The sequence below is a fragment of the Nicotiana attenuata genome, unplaced genomic scaffold (genome assembly GCF_001879085.1).
Source record: "Nicotiana attenuata strain UT unplaced genomic scaffold, NIATTr2, whole genome shotgun sequence".
In the NCBI taxonomy this organism is placed as follows: Eukaryota; Viridiplantae; Streptophyta; class Magnoliopsida; order Solanales; family Solanaceae; genus Nicotiana; species Nicotiana attenuata.
This window is the reverse complement of record NW_017672423.1, coordinates 66,588-89,213: the sequence shown is the minus strand read 5'-3', so window position 1 is coordinate 89,213 and position 22,626 is coordinate 66,588. Positions and strand designations below refer to the sequence as shown.

The following is a 22,626-nucleotide window of genomic DNA, read 5'->3' as shown; positions in this document are numbered from 1 at the left end:
AGAGTGAGCAAATTCTTTCTATATTTGAGTCCTTAAACTATACTTGAACTTATACTGAGTTTGTGGACTACTTTCTCTCTCTGGTTTGTTGGCGAGGGCACATGATTTGCAAGGGATTGGTAGAGATCTTGATTTTTGAGTTGGCACAGAAGTGAGTCATAGTATGGAATGCATTAGAGTCAAATTTTGAGGCGAGGATGTTAGAAAGAGCCACATGAATATTTTAAATGATCTTGGCATGAGTTTAAAACTTGAATAAAGGTATGAAGAGTGCATATGCTGGGTTCTAAGCGTTGATATAAACCATTGTCACTGGTGTGATGCTTGAGTATGTTTGAAAGGTGGTTCTTGCTTATGTGCTTACTTCTAAGTTGCTCGGGGACGAGCAAGAGTTTAAGTGTGGGGTGGTGATAAAGGATGAAAAGTGCATGTTTTGAGTTTGTTTGTGTGTTATTTCGTGTGTGAGTTGCAGAAGTTCACATCGCTTTTGAAGTGAAAATACACTCATTACGTATTTCTTATGTGTAGGAGCAAAATTTCATGGAAAAGGATCAAATGGAAGAAAATTGGTGAAAAAGAGGTGAAGATAAAAGTCCCGGACAGCGAAGCGAGGTTCACTTTGCCAGACTGGGACCGAAGCAGAAGAAATCAGGAAAGTCCTGGACAGCGAAGTGAGGGTCACTTCACCAAATCGGGACTGGGGCAGAACTTTTCCGATCCGAATTAGGAGAAGGAATTTCGGCCCAACCCAATCCTAAACCATATAAATATGAGAGTTAGCCACTTTTTGAAGGGAGAGAAGACTTAGGAGAGGTAAGAACACGCTTGGAGCAAGGAGGAAGATTTAACTTCACGTTTTTTCCTCTTTCTTCCTAATTTTCCATTATTATGAATTCTAATCTTGTATTTGTGCAAACAATTATGAGTAGCTAAATTATCATCTATGGTTTGATGTAACCTATTGAAGGATGATCTTTTCACTGCGTTTAATATAAATTTGCCCCTTGTTTTTCTCTACTTGTTCAACTATATTATTATTGTTGTTGGTTGAAGGGCCCTCAATTGACTGTGCCTATTTAGTGTGTACTGCTCGAGAGAGAGTACGCATTTAGGTAGTTGTTGAACAACACCACTCCTAACGTAATTGAGAGATCAATACGGAGGGTTTAACGGCGGGATTAGAGATAATGAAACCTTGGCGCGATCATAGTGAGCAGTGAATTAGTGCTAGCTTGCGTAGTTCGAGAGAATACGTCTAGTAAATTGTGGTAGTTGCTCGAGAGAGAGCTACACACTCAAAGTACTCATAATCGGTAGAGAATACTTGGGTGAATTTATAGGAAACGCAGCAAGGGAGGTTCCGACAATAAGAAAAATCAAAACCCTACATTTGCTTTGTTAGTATTAAAATTACAGCTTTTTAATTACCTTGCTTTTAGTTAGTAATCAATCAACTCATTATTCAATATTTTTGAAGGTTGATTACTTGAATTCTTGCAAAATTAGTGGTTGTGATTAGTAGGTTAATTTCCTATGGGATTCGAGTCCGGACTTGTAAACAGGATTATATTTACAACGATCGCTCGACCTCTTAGGAGGCATAGTTGGGCGTGATCAGCGGCTATCGGAGTGATACGAGTGGCTATTATATTAAATATTTGGGAGAAGCAATATGGGTGGCTATTATGATTTTATCAATATAGAAAGATAAGTGTGGCTATGTCAGGGATGATATATGATGGCCTGGGGGATATTATGTTGATGATATTCATGTGATGGTGTGATTTTCCTTGTGTATGTCATGCACCTTATGTGACTTGTTGTGTTGCTTTCAGTGAGCTACTCGATGTCTTTGATATTACTTATTGACTTGGACTGTAATAGTACACTCGCACAAGCATACACTGTCGCATGCCACTTATACCAGTTCAGGAATATTAAACTTGACATTTATTGATCATGCATATGTATTTTTGTATTATTTGCTTTCGTCTGATATTGAGCAAGTGATTATGCCGGCGGATTGTGACAGTGAGTATGTGACCATGCCGGGCAGATTTTGGTATTGAGCATGTGACCACGCCAGACGGATTGTGATTGTGAGCCAGTGACCATGCAGGGCGGATTGAGATATTGGCACGTGAGTTGTCCGTGCGGTTGTGATTAATAATGTGCGCACAAGGTGCCGTGAGTACATGATTTGTGGGTTGAGACTCGTGACTGATGTTTATGATATGAGGTGTCTCGGAGTAATTCTGTTGTGAAACTTGTGTTAGAACGGTTTAAGTATTCGGTTGTCATTGTTTTTCCTTAATTGGTTTCACTAGTACTTAATGGTGTTCAGAATACTTTACAGTTATATCACATGTTTATTCCTTGTTTTCATTTACTATTTATTGATTCCATTATTAGCTTTATACATTATTTGCTGCACAGGTTATTATAACTAGTAGGTTTCTTGACTTGTTCCTCGTCACCACTCCACCGAGGTTAGTCTTAATACTTACTAGGTACCACTGTGGTGTACTCATACTACATTTCTGCATATTTTTGTGCAGATCCAGGTATAGGAGATAACGGACTCAGGCAGAGTTAGCTTCTCGATCGCGAGGATTCAAGATAGGGCTGCTTGGTCGTCGCAATCCCTTGGAGTCCTTTTCCTTTTGATTGTACTGTTAATTCGATATCCGAACAATATTGTATTTTATCTGAAGATATTTCTATATATTCAGCTAGAGTTTGTGACTCTTATTACCTAGTCTTGGGATAATTGTTGTGATTATGGTCGTGTAGCCTTGTTTCACCTTTATTTCGGTATTTTATATTGAACTATGCTTTAAAACATCATGTTTAACTGGCTTAACTGTTATAAGTAATCGGCTTAACTAGTCTCAGAGATTAGGTGCCATCACTACACCTATGGTGGGATTTTGGGTCGTGACAACATCTCAAACTAACTATGTTGCTCATTATTCACTAGTTTGGTAATGATTGACCTACTATAAAAACTATAAGGAAACCGTTCTACCCCTTACTTTGACTTTGTGATTTTATCCTGAAGATCATTTTGTCCAACCATTGCTACTTTCTCCACTACTAAACAAAACAAGTTTTCTTTTTCGTCTATGAATGGACCTCACTATACGATTTCCGCACATAGAAACCAAATCTTTTCAAATCCCCTTACTAAATATCGTAGGCAAAATAAAGAGCAATCACAAAAATGAATATCCACACAAAAAACAGGACCTATCATCATGGAAAGTGAAGTCGAAGCAACATTTATAGTAGAAAGCAAAAAATGGTAATTTTGTAAGATATGAATAAAAATGCTAATCTTAATGTAACTAATTTTCCAAAAGTTTGGTGAACTTGCAGGACTTATAAAAATTATCTACAGAAAATGGCTCGTAGCGAAATTGAGGATATATTAAATCCATTAAGAAGGATCAAGAGTGGAGGTGATCTAAACATCGTCAAGATTGATCAAATTGAGACACTTGAAATGGAACTAAGATTTTTGAGAACCTTTAAAAAGTACCATCAAGTTATTTTGCCTGATTCCTTAGTCAAAATCAGAAAGAAGGCCCGATCGATTGTGGAAATGCTTCACTCAGTTTTTGGTGAAATTCCTAATGAGTGCAAAACTAATCTTAATGTGGAAAGGCTAGTATCTCATTTTCTAGAATTCACTGAAGGTAATACAAGTTTAAGGTACAACTGTGAGTTGAATGGTTCCTATCTGTCGGAATATATGGAATGCGTTTAAGAGAATGTATATGATGTACTCATAGGCCTGGAACTAGAACTGTCTGACCCTTGTTTAGCAAATCAACAAATCCTCACGTTAAATCAATTTTTAATGCAAGTGAAAATCATTCAAAAGAAAATGAGATTTTTGAGATACTTATATGCCACGGAGATAAAGGGTTACGTCGCCCTTGAGAAGCTGGACGGTCTGGAGACTCTAATTCAGTTCATGGCTGACAATGTGGGTCAGCTTTTTGGATTCTCTTTCAAGGAAGTTGGATGAGATGTTGAAATCTGAATTAGGTTTGGTCATGTTGAAGTCTCATATTGGTATTTTACAAAAAGAACTCTCATATCTAACATCCATTATAAGAGATGTCGCAAAGGTGCAGCATGAGCATGAAATTCTTAAAGATTTTCAGAGGCGAACTATCAATTTGGCATATGAAGCTGAAGTGTTCATTGACTCTATACTTTCTCAATATAATTCTCTTTGGCATCTCTTCTGCTCACTTCCTACAGTCATTGAAGAGATCAAACATATTAGTGTGGAGGTGACTGAGATGTGGTCAGAGGACCTTTCTCTTAAACCTTGCTATGTGATACATGTTTGACCAAAAAGTATTGAGCTCTTTGTTAAACTAATTAATGAAGAAAATAGAGGATAAATCTTAGCCAAGGATAATTAAATCTAGATCTAAGCACATCAGGTAAGAGAATCAGAAATAATCAAACTTATAAATTTTCTGGTATCATATAAGATGTCAAATATATATGATAGGCTTACATTCTTGACATATCATCCCGTAATGTGGTGATAAAAACAGAAAAGATGGAATGCCATTGACAGTAACAAGATCTATTTTCCTTGATTCAATAATCACGATTACGGAGATTTGTATTTGCTATCTAAGCCTTTTCTTGGTCTCCGTTCTTCTCCTAGGAGAGGAAGCCCCCTTTTCTTGTCTTCTTACCTCCTATATATATTATCCGTATTCCCTTTTGTCAATCGGTCCTTAACCAGAATGCTTTCATCCCTTGATTGTACTTCACGTCGCCCCCTCGAATACCACGATATTTACTTTACCATACAGGATTTCTGATGGCTCGATCTCGGCAGTGGCCGAGGTATTCATTGTTATTACACCTTGTGGGTACGACCACGACCTAGTTGACCTCTTACCATTCCTGTTAGCGCTAATCCACGTGTGGTCAGATTTTGACCCATACAGTTAGTCCCTCTGACCGTTGGGGTCGCCTATTGGTAGTGGTGTTCATTAAAATCCGAAAAACCGAACCAAACCGAAAGCCAAACCAAACCGACCAAAAAAACGGATGCTTTTTGGTTTGGTTTGGTTTTGGTTTTGAATTTTCAAAATCGACCAAATTTGGTTTGGTTTTGGTTTTAATAAAAAAAAAAACGAACCAAACCAACTATAGGAGTAGCAATTTCAAAATTATTATTACACCTATATATGCATATTTTTATACAAAGTTTCAAAATTTTATGGTAAATATTAATAGTTTGCACTTTTAATATAGTTCTTTACCTTTACATTCTAGTTTAATTGGTAGTTTTCTTTTGTTTAGTGTAAGAATCCATTTTGTGTTAAAAATAATATATTTTTAATTGAGTCCTTAAATTATCCATCACTATTTGATTCAATTATCATCAATATATCTTGGTAAATAATAGATTTCTCAAAGGGCAATTGATTTGATAGTGTTACATTGAAAATGTGGTCGCTGGTATATGTGTTTGGTATTGTATGTCTTATATTTAAGAAAAAAACTAACAAAAAACCGAAAAACCGACATAAACCAAATCGAGAAAAACCGACTTAATTGGTTTGGTTTGGTTCTAATATTTGAAAAACCGACTTACTTGGTTTGGTTTCTTTTTAGGGAAAAACCGATCCAAACCGAACCATGAACACCCCTACCTATTGGCGAGCTCGATGGGCGGACCCTATTGATTCAAAAACTGGGAGAAATCTGAATGCTTTATGCGAGGGGCGAGAACCTCATGGCGAGGTAGCGACGTAACGCTTCGAGAATCGCGTCGGACCGTTACGTCAGTTCAAGATTGGATCGTCACGTCAGTTCAGGGTGTCATCAATATTCCCAATGCGTCATTATGGCGCACGTTTTCTAGGTATTGTGTCGTTTCATGTGCCCTTTCCGTTTTCTAACTGGTGGCTCTTGGTTTTCCTGCTCAGGGCATTTGTACCCCTATAAATAAGGGGGGAGCTCCTCATTTGAACGTTACGTTTTTCAATTGCTTAAGAGAGAATTTCAAGAGTCTTCTCCTCTTTCCTTAATCTCTCATATCTCTGCTTCTGCTAGGTTTTGTAGTGACCATTGTCTTTTTCATTTATCATCTTTGCTTCTTTCGATCAAAGAAAATAAATGGCTAGTACTTCTTCCCACTCTGATAAAGCTGTAGGTGCTCCGGTGTCGGAGAACGACGTACCCCTACTCGAAGAGGGAGTGGAAGTGGTGGAAGATGAGGGGTTTCCGACAGTGGATGAGGTGGTTCCCCGCCCAGGGAAGGCGAGGACCGATTTTTGACAGCCCTGCCGGAGATGAACCGAAGCCCGTTCCTTCCACGATGGATATTGCGCAGATCACGGCGTTCAAAGCTAAATGCGGGATCCCCGATCATATTGAAATGGTGCCGGCGGATAAGGATATAGTGCATTTACATCGCCCGGGCTATTGCGCGTTTTACACGTATCCCTTCGTCATTGGGTACACGCTTCCCCTTCCTTCCTTGGTGGTTGATTTCTGCCATTTTTATGAGGTGTGCCCGGCTCAACTCTCTCCATATGCGTATAAGCTTTTCCTCATGCTCATCAAGTACGCAGAGCTGGCCGGCCGAGTAATTTCTCTAGGGCACATGCTCCACCTCTTCGCCCCCCATTTTCTTCAGGGTACGATGATTCATATGCGTCATCGAGGAACCAAGAGTTTGGTGCTGAAGATGGATGACAAGACCAGCCACCGCTTCTAGGAAAACTACTTCTATGTCTGAACAGAGCATGTCGTATCGAACCCGGCGAAGTTTCCTGAGACGTGGAATTTCGCTCGTTAGTTTTCCTTTCCGTTTACTTTGTGAAATTTTCCTTAAGATGGTCGTCGGTTGTCTCCCTTTAACGACTTCACTGAGGATTTGTTTTTGTTTTTGTAGCCGAGAGACTACCTCCCCCGCTAGTTGCCGATATCCGCGAATGGGTGAGCGCAATTCCCCCCCCCCCCCNAGTGGGTGAGCGCAATTCTTCCCGATACAACGGGGATTCGTGAGTGGGCGTCTTTCCATGAGAAGTTTGGGCGCAAGCCGCTTACTGGTGAGTTGGTTCGTTGTGGTTTCATTGTGTTCTCTACTTCAAAGTTTTTTTTTAACTTGTCGTTATGTGATCAAATCCCTCCTTACTGACGGGTCGGAGATGAGTGAGAAGGACGAGGGCTCCTCGCATTCCGTCAATCGGTGCCCTCTACCCGGCCCGCACCAAGAGCTACTGCAGGTGAGGGCGTAGAAAGTCTGGCTGCTCGTCGGATCGCGCCCGCGGCCGAAGCTGTATGCTTTGGGTTACTCCTCAATCGGAGACTTCGGTTCTCGCAGTCCGTTGAACGGGCGAATCTTACCGCGTCGGTAGTGGAGAGGCCCCATCGAAGAGGCGAAGGGTAGTGTTGGAAGGGGCTTCTTTAGCCGAAACACCCTCGAGGGGCGACCTTGCTTCGACGACACCTGAGACCGACGGTGGTGCCAACCTGGATACGGAGGCGACGCCCGTTGTGAGCGTTCAAGAGGTTATTGTGATGGAGGGACGGAGTTCTGAGGCTGTTGTTGTTGTTCCGAGCAGACCATCGTCATCTCGGCCGAGCCGCACCCCTTCTTCGGCCAATGAGAGGGAGAAGGGCGTCATGGTTGAGGATTATGAATCCGAATCCGACATTGACCCTGAGGACATGAAGATGTTCGAGGAGGGTTTTACCCGAGCTGTGGTAAGAACGGAAGGCCCTTCCCGAATACTCGAAATTCTGTCGGATCTCAACCTCTTGCAAGACACGGTCGATTTGGTGCCACGGTTCGATCTTCTATGCTCCGCCGCTGAGAGCGAGTCTCTTCAAGAGGTCAGCGATTTTGGGTTGTCGCGCGGTGTGGCAGCGATGGCCTTTAGGGTGAGTTCCCTTTTGCTTTCTTCGTTTTGTGACCTTTGTTTTACACTGACTCTTTCTTCCCTCTCTTTTTTAGACTTACATGCTGGAGATCGAGAGTGCTCGTAGGGCTGAGACGCGGGCCAAGATTTTTCTAAAAATGACCGAGAAGTATCGGCGGTATCGCAACAGATGCCGTGAGATGCACGAGCAGCGCAGAACAGGTGCTAGTACCCAGTCCATCAGGGAACAGTTGGAGAAAAGAGATGAGGAACTGATGCGGTCTATTCGCAGATGCAGTGAGCTTGAGGAGCTGCTTCATGCCAAGGACGAAGAGCTGGAGGTGAGAAAAGGGGTTGCCGCGGAGTGCGAGGACCTTCAGGCGAATGTGCTGTCTTTATGAGCTGAGCTTGAACAAAATGCTACTAGGGTCGACGCTCTGAGTGCAGAATGGACGGAGAAGGTGGCCGAGCTAGAAAAGAAAGTGGCCGAGATGGAGAGAGCCGAGGATGCTCGAGTGTCGGCTTTGGCGAGGGCGGTGGCACTAGAGGACACTATCCGTGTCCTCAAGTCCGAGCAGGAATCTGAGAGGGCGACGGCCACACTGAGGGTGGCGCGGCTCGACGAGCTTATTGGTGAAATTGACCGGGAAGCTTCGAGCCTGGTAGACCGGGTCGCAGATCTTGAGGCCAAGAAGGCGCAACTGTTGGCTCAGGTCGAATCTGCCTCTGCCATTGTCCCCTGCCGCTTTTATGAGTTATGGGTTCATGCCGAGGCCCAACAAGATATACATAAGGGTTTGTGGGAGTCTAGGAGTGTTCCTGAGGCCGCCTTTGAAGATGTTCGGGCGAAGGCACGTGAGGCTCGTATTTCCTGTGGTTACGACCCTGCGACACCGGAGGCTGGTGAGGGCGTTGAGGTTAAGGATGGACTTTCTGATGATGAGGATGCTGGAGAGAACGACGGTGGAGATGACGCCGAGTGAAATGTTGTTGCAGCTTGTACTTAGTTTTTTTTGTTCCTTTGTTGTTTATTTTTACCTTTTTCTTGAGGGCTTGTTTTGGCCTTTTGTAAGGCGCGACTGTTGCGCACATACATTTGAATAAAGTAGTTGATTCGCCTTCGTTTATCTATCTCTTGACTTTCTTTCTCCTTCTCTCCCGATTTTTTTTCTTGGGGAGAAGATTTTCGGATTTCTCCGTAATGAGTCCCTGGTCTTTTAATTGGGAATTCGAATAAGGGCGGATCTAGCTTGCTTGGTCCGAGTGAAGTCGGATTCCGTTGTGTGAGCTCGAATGAAGTCACTTCGGATCTGCAAGTTCGGGCGAGGTTGACTTCTGATTTTCCAACTCGGGCGGAATCAACCCTGATTTGTATATTCGAACGAGGTCGAATTTAGACTTGCCAGCTTAGGCAAAGTCAGTTTTGACTTATATATTCGAGCGAGGTCGAACTTAGAGTTTCCAATTTGGGCGAAGTCAATCTTGACTTATATATTCGAACGAGGTCGAATTTAGACTTGCCAACTTGGACGAAGTTAATCTTTCATGGCGAGTTTAGTAATGGTAGGGGGCGAGATCACGCGAGATTGAACTATGACCCGTTATGAGTTCAACGGGGTCAATCTTTGATTTGTTGATTCGGGTGGGCGAATATTTACTTCCCCTCGGCGATGGCCGATGGCCGTAAGGGTGTTAATTCGAGTGAGGTTGAAATTGTAACCCGTTGTAAATTCGAGCGAGGTCGAACTTTCCTTTCATTTGGCGATGGCCGATGGCCGTAAGGGTGTTAATTCGAGCGAGGTCGAAATTGTAACCCGTTGTAAATTCGAGCGAGGTCGAACTTTCCTTTTATTTGACGATGGCCGATGGGTGTTAATTCGAGCAAGGTCAAAATTGTAACCCGTTGTAAATTCGAGCGAGGTGGAACTTTCCTTTCGTTTGGCGATGGCCGAAGGCCGTAAGGGTGTTAATTCGAGCGAGGTCAAAATTATCCAGTTGTAAATTCGAGCGAGGTCGAACTTTCCTTTCGTTTGGCGATGGCCGAAGGCCGTAAGGGTGTTAATTCGAGCGAGGTCAAAATTATAACCCGTTGTAAATTCGAGCGAGATCGAACTTTCCTTTCGTTTGGTGTTGGCCGCAGGCCGTAAGGGTGTTAATTCGAGCGAGGTCGAAATTGTAATCCGTTGTAAATTCGAGTGAGGTTCAACTTTCCTTCCGTTTGGCGATGGCCGATGGCCGTAAGGGTGTTAATTTGAGCGAGGTCAAAATTGTAACCCGTTGCATTACTTTCATTGGAGAACATTGCTCGTCGCCATATTGTTTATGCGTGCGTCGGGGTGAGTCCCGGTTTGCTTAATTTCGCTTTCTTGGAGAGTACCGTGCGTCGGGGTGAGTCCCGATTTGTTTAACTTTTCTTTATTGGAGAATACTGTGCGTTTCATGGGCCCATCGCTCAGTCCCTGGTTCCGAAGATTGCTTCTTAATAATGTCAACTCGTTCTGAGCCGTTTCTGTTATTTGTAGTATGGCACGGCTTAGAGGGCTTGGCTCGGTCATTGCTTAAAGATGGTATAGAACATTTTCCCGGTGTGTTTGGTGGCGTTTGTTCCTTGTTCGCGTATTTGCGAGAATGTTCGTGTTCCTGTTCTGAACCAAAAAAGAGAGCATGATAAGTTAAACCCAAACGAAATTGCCTGTTACCTTGGCCTGGTAAGTCGGTAAAAGGGGGAAAGGTGTTAGCCCAAGGTTTCATAGACTAATTTTGATGATACCAAATAAACATAATTATTAATCAAAGAACATTTACTTGTGGTAATTTTATTTTTGCACAATTTTATTCAAGAAAGAAGATGCCGGTAAAGATGCATACAAATATGGGAAAAAGAATATCATGTGATAAATTTATCGAGAAAGATTATTTTCAGAGATTCAATCTCCAAGCGCCTGAAGGAATAATATTTGAAAGCCATATTTCAAATATCGAATGGCTTACTACAATATCAGAAGAAGACTCTACGGAAATTATGGAAGGAAAAGTTCTTAAATATCTTGAATAGAAGATTGCTAAAATCCTAGAGAAGATCTATTATTTTGTGCAAGATACTATATTGAAAAGATACTACAAGATCAAGAAAGGAATATTTCCAATATAAGAAGAATATATTTTCTATGGAAAGAAAATATATTATGAATATAGTACAATTTATTTTATGGAAAGAGATTATTTTTCAAGACCTACTAAAGGAACATTGGAGAATTATGGAAGAATGCTTCCTAAAGTTTTGAACAAGATCTACTACGTATGGAAGAAACGAATATTCTTACTACAATATTATAGTAAGAAATTATATTCCAAGAACCAAGAAGAAAATCACAGAGAATGGAATGAGGTTAAATATGGGACAAGATCTGCTAAGAAAAGGGCAAGAATCCAAAGGAGTTGTTTAATAAAGAGAATCCATTTTTTATAGGCAGAAGGATTAGACGTGAAATATTACAATTTCCATTAATGTGACTCAAGGAGAGATTATTTTCTTATGGAAAATAATTAAGGCTAAATATTGTCAAGAAGGATATATGAATCTGGACAAACATTCTAGTCTCATTTAACAAGAGGAGGTCAGCAGCACAGAGGTACAACATTCAAAAAGGAAAGTTCAACAAAGAAAAGATTATTTGTGCAATAGAAGCCAAGATTCAAGGAGATCAAAAAGGAGTCTAAAAGCCTAGAAAGAAAATTACTCGTGAGCAAATCATGGAAGAATTGGAAGGCTCATTAATACTACAAGCACCAGGATTATGCAACAACAAGGAAAGACAATCAAAATTACTCAAGGATCTTTGACTGCATCTCTTTGTACATTTAGATGGAAAGTCGTCCAATGGTCAAGAAATCAAGGGAAAATATTGTTCCAAGATTCAAGGAAGAAATCAGAAAACGGCTACAAGAAAGATCGGGAGAATCTTCAAAACTCTCTTGGATTATGCAAGGACAAGTTGAAAAAGCTATAAAAAGGAGCTCTACTCATAAAGAAAAGTGCAGCCTTTTATACAATTGTCTATCCAACTATAAGTTCTTTATTCTACTCTTAACAAGTATTATAATTCACTTTAGTAGATTTACTATGTACCCAAAAGAGAGAAGAGAGACAAAAAATATTGGAGAAGCAGTGTGTCCTAGAGGTTGTCATTGTTCGTTTCTTTGGTGAGCGAGTGAAAACCAAAGGGTCGTTGTTGGTGAGCGAGTGAAAACCAACCCTATCACCGTTGGTGGTGATCGCTGAAATCACAAAGGCTGTACTCAATTCAATTTATAAAGAGCTCTCAAAGACAATCAATTCTTGTCTTCTTACCTCCTATATATATTATCCGTATTCCCTTTTGTCCATCGGTCCTTAACCAGAATGCTTCATCCCTTGATTGTACTTCACGTGGCCCCCCTCGAATACCACGATATTTACTTCACCATACAGGCTTTCTGATGGCTCGATCTCCGCAATGGCCGAGGTATTCGTTGTTATTACACCTTGTGGGTACGACCACGGCCTAGTTGACTTCTTACCATTCCTGTTAGCACTAATCCACGTGTGGTCAGATTTTGACCCATACAATAGAAACATCTGCCAACTCAATATAGCAGTTCTTTGAATGATGAGGAGATAGTGAGCTTTGAGAATGAAACAGAAAAATAATTCAATATCTGATACGAGGTACAAATGAGCTAGATATCATTCCAATTGTCTTTCCCAACTGATGAAAATGGAAGTAGAATAATAGTAACAACTCGACTTGAGGGAGTAGGAAAGCAAGTCAAGTACCATAGTGATCCTTATTCTCTTCCATTCCTCCCACTAGATGAGAGTTGCCAATTGCTGCAGAAAAAAGTGTTCCAACAGGAAGATTGCCCACCTGAACTACAAGATGTCATTCTAGAAGTTGCAAAAACATGCAAAGGACTGCCTCTTATGGTTGTCTTGGCAGCTGGAATAATTAAAAAGAAGAAAATGGAAGAATCTTGGTGGCATGAGGTTAAAGAAGCTCTAGTTTCCTATGTTGGTGAGTCTGAAGGATATAGTCTTTCAACTATACAGTTAAGTTATGATAACTTACCAGATTATTTAAGACACTGCCTTCTTTATATGGGGGTGTTTCGGGAGGACACGAGAATTCCAGTGTCTAAATTGATAAGTTTATGGATCGCGGAAGGCTTCTGAAGAACATTGAATCTGGGAGGTTGGAAGAGGCAGCTGAAGATTACTTGATGGATCTCGTCAGCAGTAACGTGGTAATGGTTTCAAAGAGAAGATATAACGGTACAGTCAAACACTGCCAGGTTCATGATGTAGTTCTTCACTTTTGCTTTCAGAGGAGTAGAGAAGAAAAGTTTAATTTGGACGATGAACGGCCCCATTGTAACTAAGCTTTCAGAGTTAGCAATGAAGGGCCAGTTTCAACCTTCCAATTGGAATCTTCAATTTCACTGATGAGCCTTTCAAAACATGGAAGCCTTTCCACCAACACTTGAGGTCAGTGATAATGACCACTGAAAGAGTAATTCGTTCTTGAGACTTCTTAGGGTCTTGGATTTGAGTTCCTATAAAGTGAATATTTGTTGTCAGCTACATTGCAACCACTAATCTACCTGAAGTTCCTACCAGTGGTGTTTTGGAAAATGAAAAAAATTAAGGCATGTTGCGATTAGTTGGGCTGATTTTGATTTGGAAAACAATAAGCAGCGGATCTTTAAAGAATCCTCTAAATTGGAAAATTTGAGGATATTAAGGCAAGTTACATTTCCAATTCGTGATGCTGGTAGCATGGATGTCTTATTACGGAGGTGTCCTAATCTTCAAGAACTTGACATCTCTTTTTGGGGCGATGAAGATTCTGCACAGATTTGTATCAATTTAGAGAGTCTTACCCAGCTTCAAATACTTCGCCTTTCCATTTGCTCGTCCCAAGTTGTATCCAAGTTACACTTGCCTTTTAAGATTAAAGAAGCTGGTAGTATACACGAATAGCGTTGTATGCATGATTTCCTTCCTTGCGGGACTACCAAGTCTGGAGTATCTCAAATTAAGGGATCCAAGGTGGGGGAGAGTCAAAGGAACTTCAATCAGAAGAGTGGTGCCTCGGAGATATCACGTTCCATAAACTTAAGTTGTTAAAACTGGATCGCTTAGGTATCTCAAGGTGAGATGCCTCAGAGGAATCTTTTTCCCTTCTTGAAACACTTGTTATAAGATGGTGTAACGAGCTCGAGGAGATTCCCCCCCGAGCTTTGCAGATGTGTTTGAATTTGACAATTCCTTAGACAACTGCAGCAAAAGCACAGACAAAGTGAATGGAGTTCTCTCTTAGCAAATTGTTGTACCCATGCTCACGCTGGAGCCTATTATGCAGCTAGCCGCAACGCCCATCCTCTTATAGTCCCTTCACCTTACACCTTTTATGCTGCACCTGAATTTCGTTTGAGTTATATAAAAGTTTTTCCTGGTGGAATATATAAGTACATCTGCCAATCATCAACGAATCAATTTAAAATTTTAGCAGCATAGAAAAATAAGGCGAATTTAAAAATGATACTTCCAGAGCAAAAGCTGAATTGACAGTAAAATTCAAAAGTTTTGATAGGCGCAGGGGCTTTGCAGTGACTTTCTGGAGAGAAACAAGTTGACTCTAGAATTCTCGTATGAACAAGTGAGCAGTCTTAATATCTGGACAGAGAAAAACGAGTAAAATGCACATTCGATAACATCAAAACGAGTAAAAAAGATTCTAATAGATTTAAGTTATATACACCAGCAGAAATGCAGGGTAAGGCTGCGTACGGTACACCCTTATGGTCCGGCCCTTTCTCGGATCCCGCGCATAACGGGAGCTTAGTGCACCGGGTTGCCCTTTTTACACCAGCAGTTTGAATATTTTTACACTATCAGTGTAGTTAACCTATTATAACATGTAACTTATCATTATTTCCAGGTTACAAAGAGTACTAATTGTTAAGGATTACTTGTAATTGCTTTTTAAGTAACCTGATTATGTAATTACTTTCACACCATCAATAGAATTTAAACTCTTGTCCAATTACATGCTTAATATCTGCTAGTAGATTCAATGAAGCTCATTAATTTTCTTTTATGACAGAAATCCGTCTGGAGCCGACTCTTTGGGCCAATCAAGCCTTCAAAACTCGGGGATGACGGGCCTACACCTCTATCCTTCTCCACTTAAATACCAAAGTTAGTTTGCTGGCTCGAACCTATGATCTATGACATATTCTCTCAACCTTTGCCGATTGAGCAAATCCCTTAATCTAGATTGCTTATTGAAAATCTAACAATAATAACCAAAGCAACATCATTACCACCTCTGTGCCAACTTCCAGACATCTGATTCATGTGCTGTAGCCAAGATCAGAGCACCGGCATTTCTTGGTTCACTATTTACCTAAAATGGGAAGTATATATGTATATCTTACTCATTATCCTTTTAATTCTTAGTCCACTATTTGCCAAGGGTAAGTGGAAGGAATAATTGTGTTAAAAAAGGTGATACAACCAAATTTTAGTCTCTGCTGGAATTTTAACCCTAATCTCCTAGTATAGTTTCAATATATCTTCATCGTCACTAGGTCACACTCTTGAATGCTGAATAAATCATTTAGACATAAAACACATACAAATCTTGGATAAAATAAGTAAGACAACCACTAGAAATTAGACGTAAAAGAAAAAAAGAAGATTGCCCCACTTAGATAAAACTATTGAAATGAAAAATAAATAGAAGAAATAAAAACAGTACTAAGATTAGGTGGACAATATAAAGATTCACCATGAGGCAGGAAAAACTGAGCCCTGAAGTTACTTTTAGAGTGGCTTGCAACTATTCCAGGGAAATAGAATTACCCTCTTACCAATAGGAGAAAATTAACTTCATGGACTAATCATCTATTGAGGAAACCTCTAAAACTGGTGAAATAATAAAACTACAAATAAGTGATCCATATCTAATTCAATCTGAAAACACCTGACTCTGCATCAAGGATTTGACGTACAGGGGACACAGAGTTATCTATGTGTTTGCTAACCAGCCCGAGGAAGTTTCTTCAAGTTACACTTCACATCTTCGTCTATCTGCTTCTTCAACTTGTGATTTAGGCCCTCTGTCAAAGCTGATGATGATGATGTTAAAGAGGCCTTTAGCAAGCTCAATGCTTCCGACTCGCCAACACTGATCATTTGCTCTTCAATATCATTCATGGGCACATTCAGTTCTTGGAGTAAGCAAATAGTTGATGTAGAAGACAAAGGTCTCACTTCCAAATTGTCCATAACGTAGAAAAGGGAGGGTTCCTTCGCAAACTTTTGAAACTTGTGACGATAACTATTCCTTAGAAAATCATAATACCTTGGATCATACAAGTTATAAATTTCTGATTTTGCTTCAGAAATCTGCAGCAGCTGATACTCAGATTTATGGTGAGGGGCAATACCGGGCTTGAGTAATATCGTTTTCAGGTTGTCGTTAAGATTCTCCTCACTTCTGTAACAATTCCTTTTTGGAGGCGTATTGAACCATTTCGAATCTAAAATCTCCACACTTTTATAGAAGTTATCAATGCATTCCAGCCCAGAAATCCCCTTTAGAGCATCTTCAATTGATCCTATAGGAATGGTCAAGAAATTGAAGAGAAAATCAACGAATTCATTGCCTGCCTCTGCACACAAGACCTTGTTTGTAGACTTCCTTAGTGTTATCTTCAGCTCTATGTTCTAGGTGTTATTACTGGCTCCATTTTCAGAAATGGATGACAAAATTCCAAACTCCGACATTGAGATAGTGTCTACTCTTGCTCTTTTTTGTTTTTGCTTGGGCAGAAACACATCAGACAAAGGAGTCTTTGAGATAAATGAACGAGCAAGTAGATGAATCACCTAAATGGTCGAGAAAAGGATCATGTTACTAGCCACAAATGGCAATCTACGAGAATCACAGTAAAACATGTAAAAGCAACCATATAACCAGAAAGCATAATTTTATATCAAGAATGTAGAGTCACTAATTCGATGGTAAAAGACATTACCTCATTCTTGCCAACTTCAACATGCATTTCCTCAACCTGATTCATATCACTCAGGCCGACATTAGAAAGAATCTGAACAAGAGAGCTTGGAGAAGCACATTTGACTTGCAAATCATCAGTGATTAAAAATGATATCCCTCCTTTGAGAAAGACATACTCGTCGCCAACAGTATTTTCAACTGAATTTTTCAGAAACTTCTCTTTCGTAAACTTCCCTTCACATGAGCACGCAACATTCATGAAATAGCTGTGCTTTGAGCAATCTGAACACTCATAATACTTCTCGAAGACGGTATCATCTACGTGCATTTTTAACCTCATGCAATACTTTGGATAGGGATTTCTTGGATTTAGCAGCATGGTTTTGCATTGCTCTATGAACAGATCTTCCTCACTGAGGTTTTCAACACTTTGGTACAAGTTGTTCATACAACCAACAACTCCAGCCTCTGCTTTAATGAGTCGTATTATTGTTCCCAGTAGTAAAGTGAGAAGGCTAACGAGTATGTCCATAAAATCTACTTTGGCTTCAGCTGCAACAACTTGATCCTTCTTTTTGTCCACCAAAAGCTTCAATAGAATCTTAGATTCTTGCTTGTCAGCCATTTTAAAGCAGTTAACTGGTGACTCCCTACTGATGTAGCAAATGCCTAGCTGATCCGAGTCAAAACTAATTAGTCAAGAACCTCCATAATGTGAATAAAAGTATTTTCTGGCTTTCAGTTGAAGTATAAAGAAGTATGCAATTGTTCAAGATATGAATGAAGTCTGAATAACATAGATACAGACATGGGGTCACGGGTACTTTAAATATTAAGGGAACATGGGACAGGTTTTCCATGCTGTTATAGTTGACAAAGATGTATAATAATCAACAAATAATTATCCAAGGGATGATTACAATAACATAAACATGCATTCCAGATTCAAGATATACAAAATGAACATCCAAATACCACCATTTATCAAATGAAAACACCAAATGTAAACATAAGACCAAGTCAGCACAACATCATTCACCACATTTTTACAAGTCCAAAAGTACTAAACATTGTTCCCGAAAGCATAGATGATATACATCGGTTTTATTCTCTTTATGATGGTGTGCAGGGACCAGTCCGTGTGAATATTCACTAATTCATCAGAACAGCCTGCTAACTGGGATATGAACCTAAGATTTTCAAGCCATTACTCCTATGTCTCAATTCTTAAAAGAACTATTATTATTTGGTGAATCATTTTTTTTCTTGATTGTGAATTATGAAAGATTTTAAAGATGGTCTTAGCTATAAGAGTTGTGATTTATAGTAGTACTCTTACACAATATTTAAATATGTAAATAACCAAATTTAATTGACCCTTCGTATGCTAGACCGGCAATTTTTCTTCAACCGCAACTTTTACATATTAGTAGTTATCTATTTTTAGCTACTATAAAACTAGTGATTTTATAGTAGTACTTCTGTAAATCTTATTAAATACAGTAAAAATTAAGTAGTCTGATCCCTGAGAGCAGGGGTGGACACATAGACAAAGAGTTCAATTGAACCCAGCATTTTAGACATGGAATATAAAATAGACATTTAACAAAATACTATAACAACAACAACAACAACAATAAACACAGTATAATCACACAAGTGGGGTCTGGAGGGGTAGTGTGTACGCAATTCTTACCCATACCAAGTTTTAGTATTAAATTTTGAACCCATAATTTCAAAAGTCTAATGAGTTAAACTATAAAAACAAAGCGAATCGTTGATTTGCCTATGCCCGAGAACACACCAAAATTTTAGATAGTTAAACTCAAAAATTCCAATCGCATCATTATTTTAGGGACAGAAAGTAATACCATATCACATTATGCACAAATATCATAAGATTATAGTTAGGGTGGGTAAAAGTGAACTATATCATTCGCCACCCAGAAGCACTATGATAAGAACTAGAGTTTACACTAAATGCTAAATACTAAAGCCTCACTTGACAGGTATAACAAAAAGAAAATGAAAAAGGTAAAAATAAGAGAGAAATGGAGGCTGATGCTACAGAAGAAAAAGTAAAAATTACCTCTCTTAACAGTCTTTCTTCTTCTCCTTCGTTGTGCACTACTCTTCGTTACTCTAGGGTTTCCTTTTATACTAAAGCCTCACTTGTTATTTATTCCCGCTCAAATGCTTTCCATTCCTTATTTCCCGCTAAATAAAGGCTTGTCGGTTTTCGGTTTCTGCAACCGATACCGAACCAAAATAAGTTCGGTTTATCGGTTGGATCTTTCAATTTTCGGTTTGAAACCAATCCCCCCCCCCACCCCCACACCTCCTCCCCTCATTTTCTTTTTTCCCTTAAAAACCTGGGATACCGAAGGGATTAAACAAAAAGTTAATATTAATGCCGTGGCCAAACAAAGAGGTAGTAAACAATTCAAGATTGCAGACCAATCGGAGCACAATTAAGACAAACCAGATGAAATAAGTTATCATACACAGCAAAATTGTTGCTTGTTATGAAATATTATAATTATATTAGTGGATGTCTATAACTCCTAAAGAAGTTACTCTCACTACTTTTCTCCATTATGTAGATAATTTCCACTACTTCTCACCATTATAGTTATAACTCTCACACCTCCATAACATGCCCATGATCTTCCTCCATGATCTCAAATGTTTAATATCATGTTTATGGCATTCTTTTGTATACCTCTATATATTCCTATAAATAGAGGGTTTTGACACCATATTGTACACACTTGAATACATGAAAGAAATAAGAATCTCTCCTTTCTTGGTCCCTACATTCTTGTCAGTTTTTTTGTTTTATATTATTACTTTGAGTTAAGTTTCTTAACATTGCTTTATTTTCTAGTTTTACTATTTTCCTTTCCTTTTTTTATAGCTTCAAAGATACGTCACTATTTGTAATGGCAAATTCGGCCTTGTCACGTGGCACCATAAAATGACAACACGTGGTGAGTGAAGTTCCGGAACCAAAATGTGAGCGCGGGGGAGCTGTGACCGAAACCATCCCTTTATTCCGAAGCAAAAGCAGTCGAAGGAGAAAGCGCTCGAAGACGGCCAAACACTCCAGAGGACGTATTCAACCGTACCCGGACCCTGCCCGAGATCGTGGCTACCATCAGTTATGCTGAAGCAGTTCCCATTAGCAGAAATCTCGTTCTTCCACTAACCGTACCCTTAACATATATGCATGCTTGGAGCTAGGAACAGCCACGCTCCACCTCGATTATGAATATACGATCAATATAATTTGTAAAGATCATCGAAAAGCAAGTAACATTCACTAGTAGTTTCATTGAATTTATGCTATGTTCATCAACAACATTGTCTTTTTGTTATCGAGATTGTACCTCGTTCCATCATCGCAACCTACGATTAATAAGATTCCCTTTATTTTGATTTCTATCTTGTCGTGTTCATATTCACTGACGTTTATTTCGTTATATACACTTTGGATTGATCTGATTGCTAGAGGCCAAAAATATAAAATTAATTTTTTTATTTCTAAAACCAATTTTTGGGTTAAACGTACTATTAAGTTCTATTTTAACAAGGAATAAAGGGACAATATAAAAGACGGGTAGAAAGAGTTGTGATACTTAGTTTGATTTAGAAAATTATAAACTACAGGATAGAAAAGAATATACCAATCCGAAGGATCCGTAGGATTAATCGTGGATCCAAGAAAATAATAAAATGATTTGAGTCTTAGATTTTGATTTAGTTTTCTAGATTTTGTATTTCAAATCTTGTATATCTAAGTTTATACGGCATAGTAAAATTTATGCAATAGGAATAAAATTAAGTACCTAGAAAATAAGGTAGGTGATCTACTAAATATAAATTAAATTATATTATATTAAAAAATTCATATCATATCATTGTATATAAGTTAAATCCTAGTAGCAAGTTTATAGGTCACATATTCGAATTCCAGTTGGTTAAACCATCCAATGATATACCTTAAATCTTATTGGATAAACTCTTTGGCACAAAAATTGTCATTCCAAGTAAGACAATTGTTTTCTCAATTACATAAGGTTAGAAGCTACGTGAACTCTTGATCACGCCCAACTCTAGTCCTAAAAAGCATAAGCGGTAGCTGCAAATATATTCCGGTTCAAGAGTCCGGAATCGAATCCCATAGAAAACTAAGATTTTGCTATAATTGTTCAATATCACTAAGAAAGCAAGCTCGAATAATTTCTAAGTTTTAATTATTAAGATTCTTATGCCTAACTAATTGACTAACAAATTAAAAATAGCAAATTAATAACTAAAGATATTAAGGACCGGAGACAAAATTAAGGAGGTCTAGAGTTATGATTTCCATAATTGTCGGAATCCTTCCCGCTACGTCTTCTATAATTTCTCCTAACTATTCTCTACCGATCGTGAGTACTTTGGGTGTCGTAGCTCTCTCTCGAGCAACTATAATAATTTACTAGACGTATTCTCTCGAACTACGCTAGCTGGCACCAATTCACCGCTCACTACGATCGCACCAAGATTTCGTTATCTCTAATCCTGCATTTAAACCCTCTGTATTGATCCCTCACATACATTAGGAGTGATGTTGTTCAACAACTAGCTAAATGTGTACACTCTCTCGAGCAATATACACACTAAATAGGCAGAATCAATTGATGGCCATTCAATCAAGAGCAATAAACACGTAGTTGAACAAGTAGAGAAATCCAACGACTCAATTATATAAAAATGTCACATGTTATCCTACAAAAGGTTCCATAAAAATCCTAAATAATAAATTAGCTATTCATAATAGTATGCAAAATTACAATACTAGAATATATAACCAATAAGAAAAATAGGAAGAAGGAAGTGAAAATCTCGTAGAAGAATTCTCTGCCTTGCTCCTAGTGTGTTCTTGCCTCCTCGGGCGAATCCCTCCAAAAACATCTCCATCCCTTCAAAAGTGAGTTTAAGGACTATTTATATGTGATAGGGTTTGCATGGGGCGAAATAATATAAGCCCACTTCGGAATAGCCTTTTTAGGTTAGCTCGTTCACTCTCTCGTGCGCACGCGAGAGTGAACGAGCGAAGTTCTTCTCTTTTTCTTTACCTTCTAGGTATCTCGTGCACTTTCATGCCTTTTTGCCATTAGCCGCTGTTTTGTTTCTCAAGCTTTTCCTCAGCTAGCCCGTTTACTCTCTCGTGTGCACGCGAGAGTGAATGAGCAAGTCCTTCTTTTGTCTTTTGGTCCCGAATCAACTTCTTTTGCTCACATTTCGTTCAACTTGCTCCTACACATAAGAATGCATGTAATGGGCATAATTCACTACAAAAACTCATATAACCTACCGTAACCACACAAGTTATGATATGAAAGTACACCAAAAATATGCATTTTTGGCCGTTTATCAACACCCCACACTTAAACTCTTGCTCGCCCTCGAGCAACTTTCAAAATTAAGCACAATGGCAAGAAATACATTTTCAAATATACTCAAGCATCATACCATTGACAACGGCTTATACTAACACTTAGAACTCAACATATGAACTATTGACATCAAATTCAAACAGACCCCATGCCAAGACTATTTAAATTATTTGTGTGACTTCTTCTAACATCCTAACCTCAAGAGAT

General features: G+C 39.2%; 1 protein-coding gene and 1 pseudogene across 2 annotated transcripts; one reads left to right on the top strand and one right to left on the bottom strand.

Annotated features, from left to right (window-relative positions):
- Positions 1–3,403: 3,403 nt before the first annotated feature.
- On the top strand, positions 3,404–14,222 carry LOC109213135 (annotated as a pseudogene).
- A 1,471-nt stretch (positions 14,223–15,693) lies between these two features.
- Positions 15,694–19,281, bottom strand: LOC109213138. 2 transcript variants are annotated; one of them, XM_019376895.1, is made up of 3 exons: positions 19,065–19,281; positions 16,995–17,648; positions 15,694–16,845 (listed from the first exon to the last, which is right to left on the bottom strand). In XM_019376895.1, the coding sequence occupies exons 2-3, from the start codon at positions 17,598–17,600 to the stop codon at positions 16,684–16,686; spliced, it is 768 nt and encodes a 255-aa protein (XP_019232440.1). In that variant the 5' UTR covers positions 17,601–17,648; positions 19,065–19,281; the 3' UTR covers positions 15,694–16,683. The 2 variants fall into 2 exon arrangements, with proteins under 2 accessions (XP_019232440.1, XP_019232441.1); XM_019376896.1 differs by having other exon boundaries at positions 16,995–17,644.
- Between the last annotated feature and the right edge of the window lie 3,345 nt (positions 19,282–22,626).

What these genes read in the sequence shown, in the direction of transcription:
- LOC109213138 (XM_019376895.1), bottom strand. Translation starts at nt 17,600, where the DNA reads ATGGCTGACAAGCAAGAATCTAAGATTCTATTGAAGCTTTTGGTGGAC. An exon ending in TTGAAGTTGGCAAGAATGAG is followed by an intron (nt 16,846 to 16,994) that starts GTAATGTCTTTT and finishes TCGACCATTTAG; the next exon opens with GTGATTCATCTACTTGCTCG.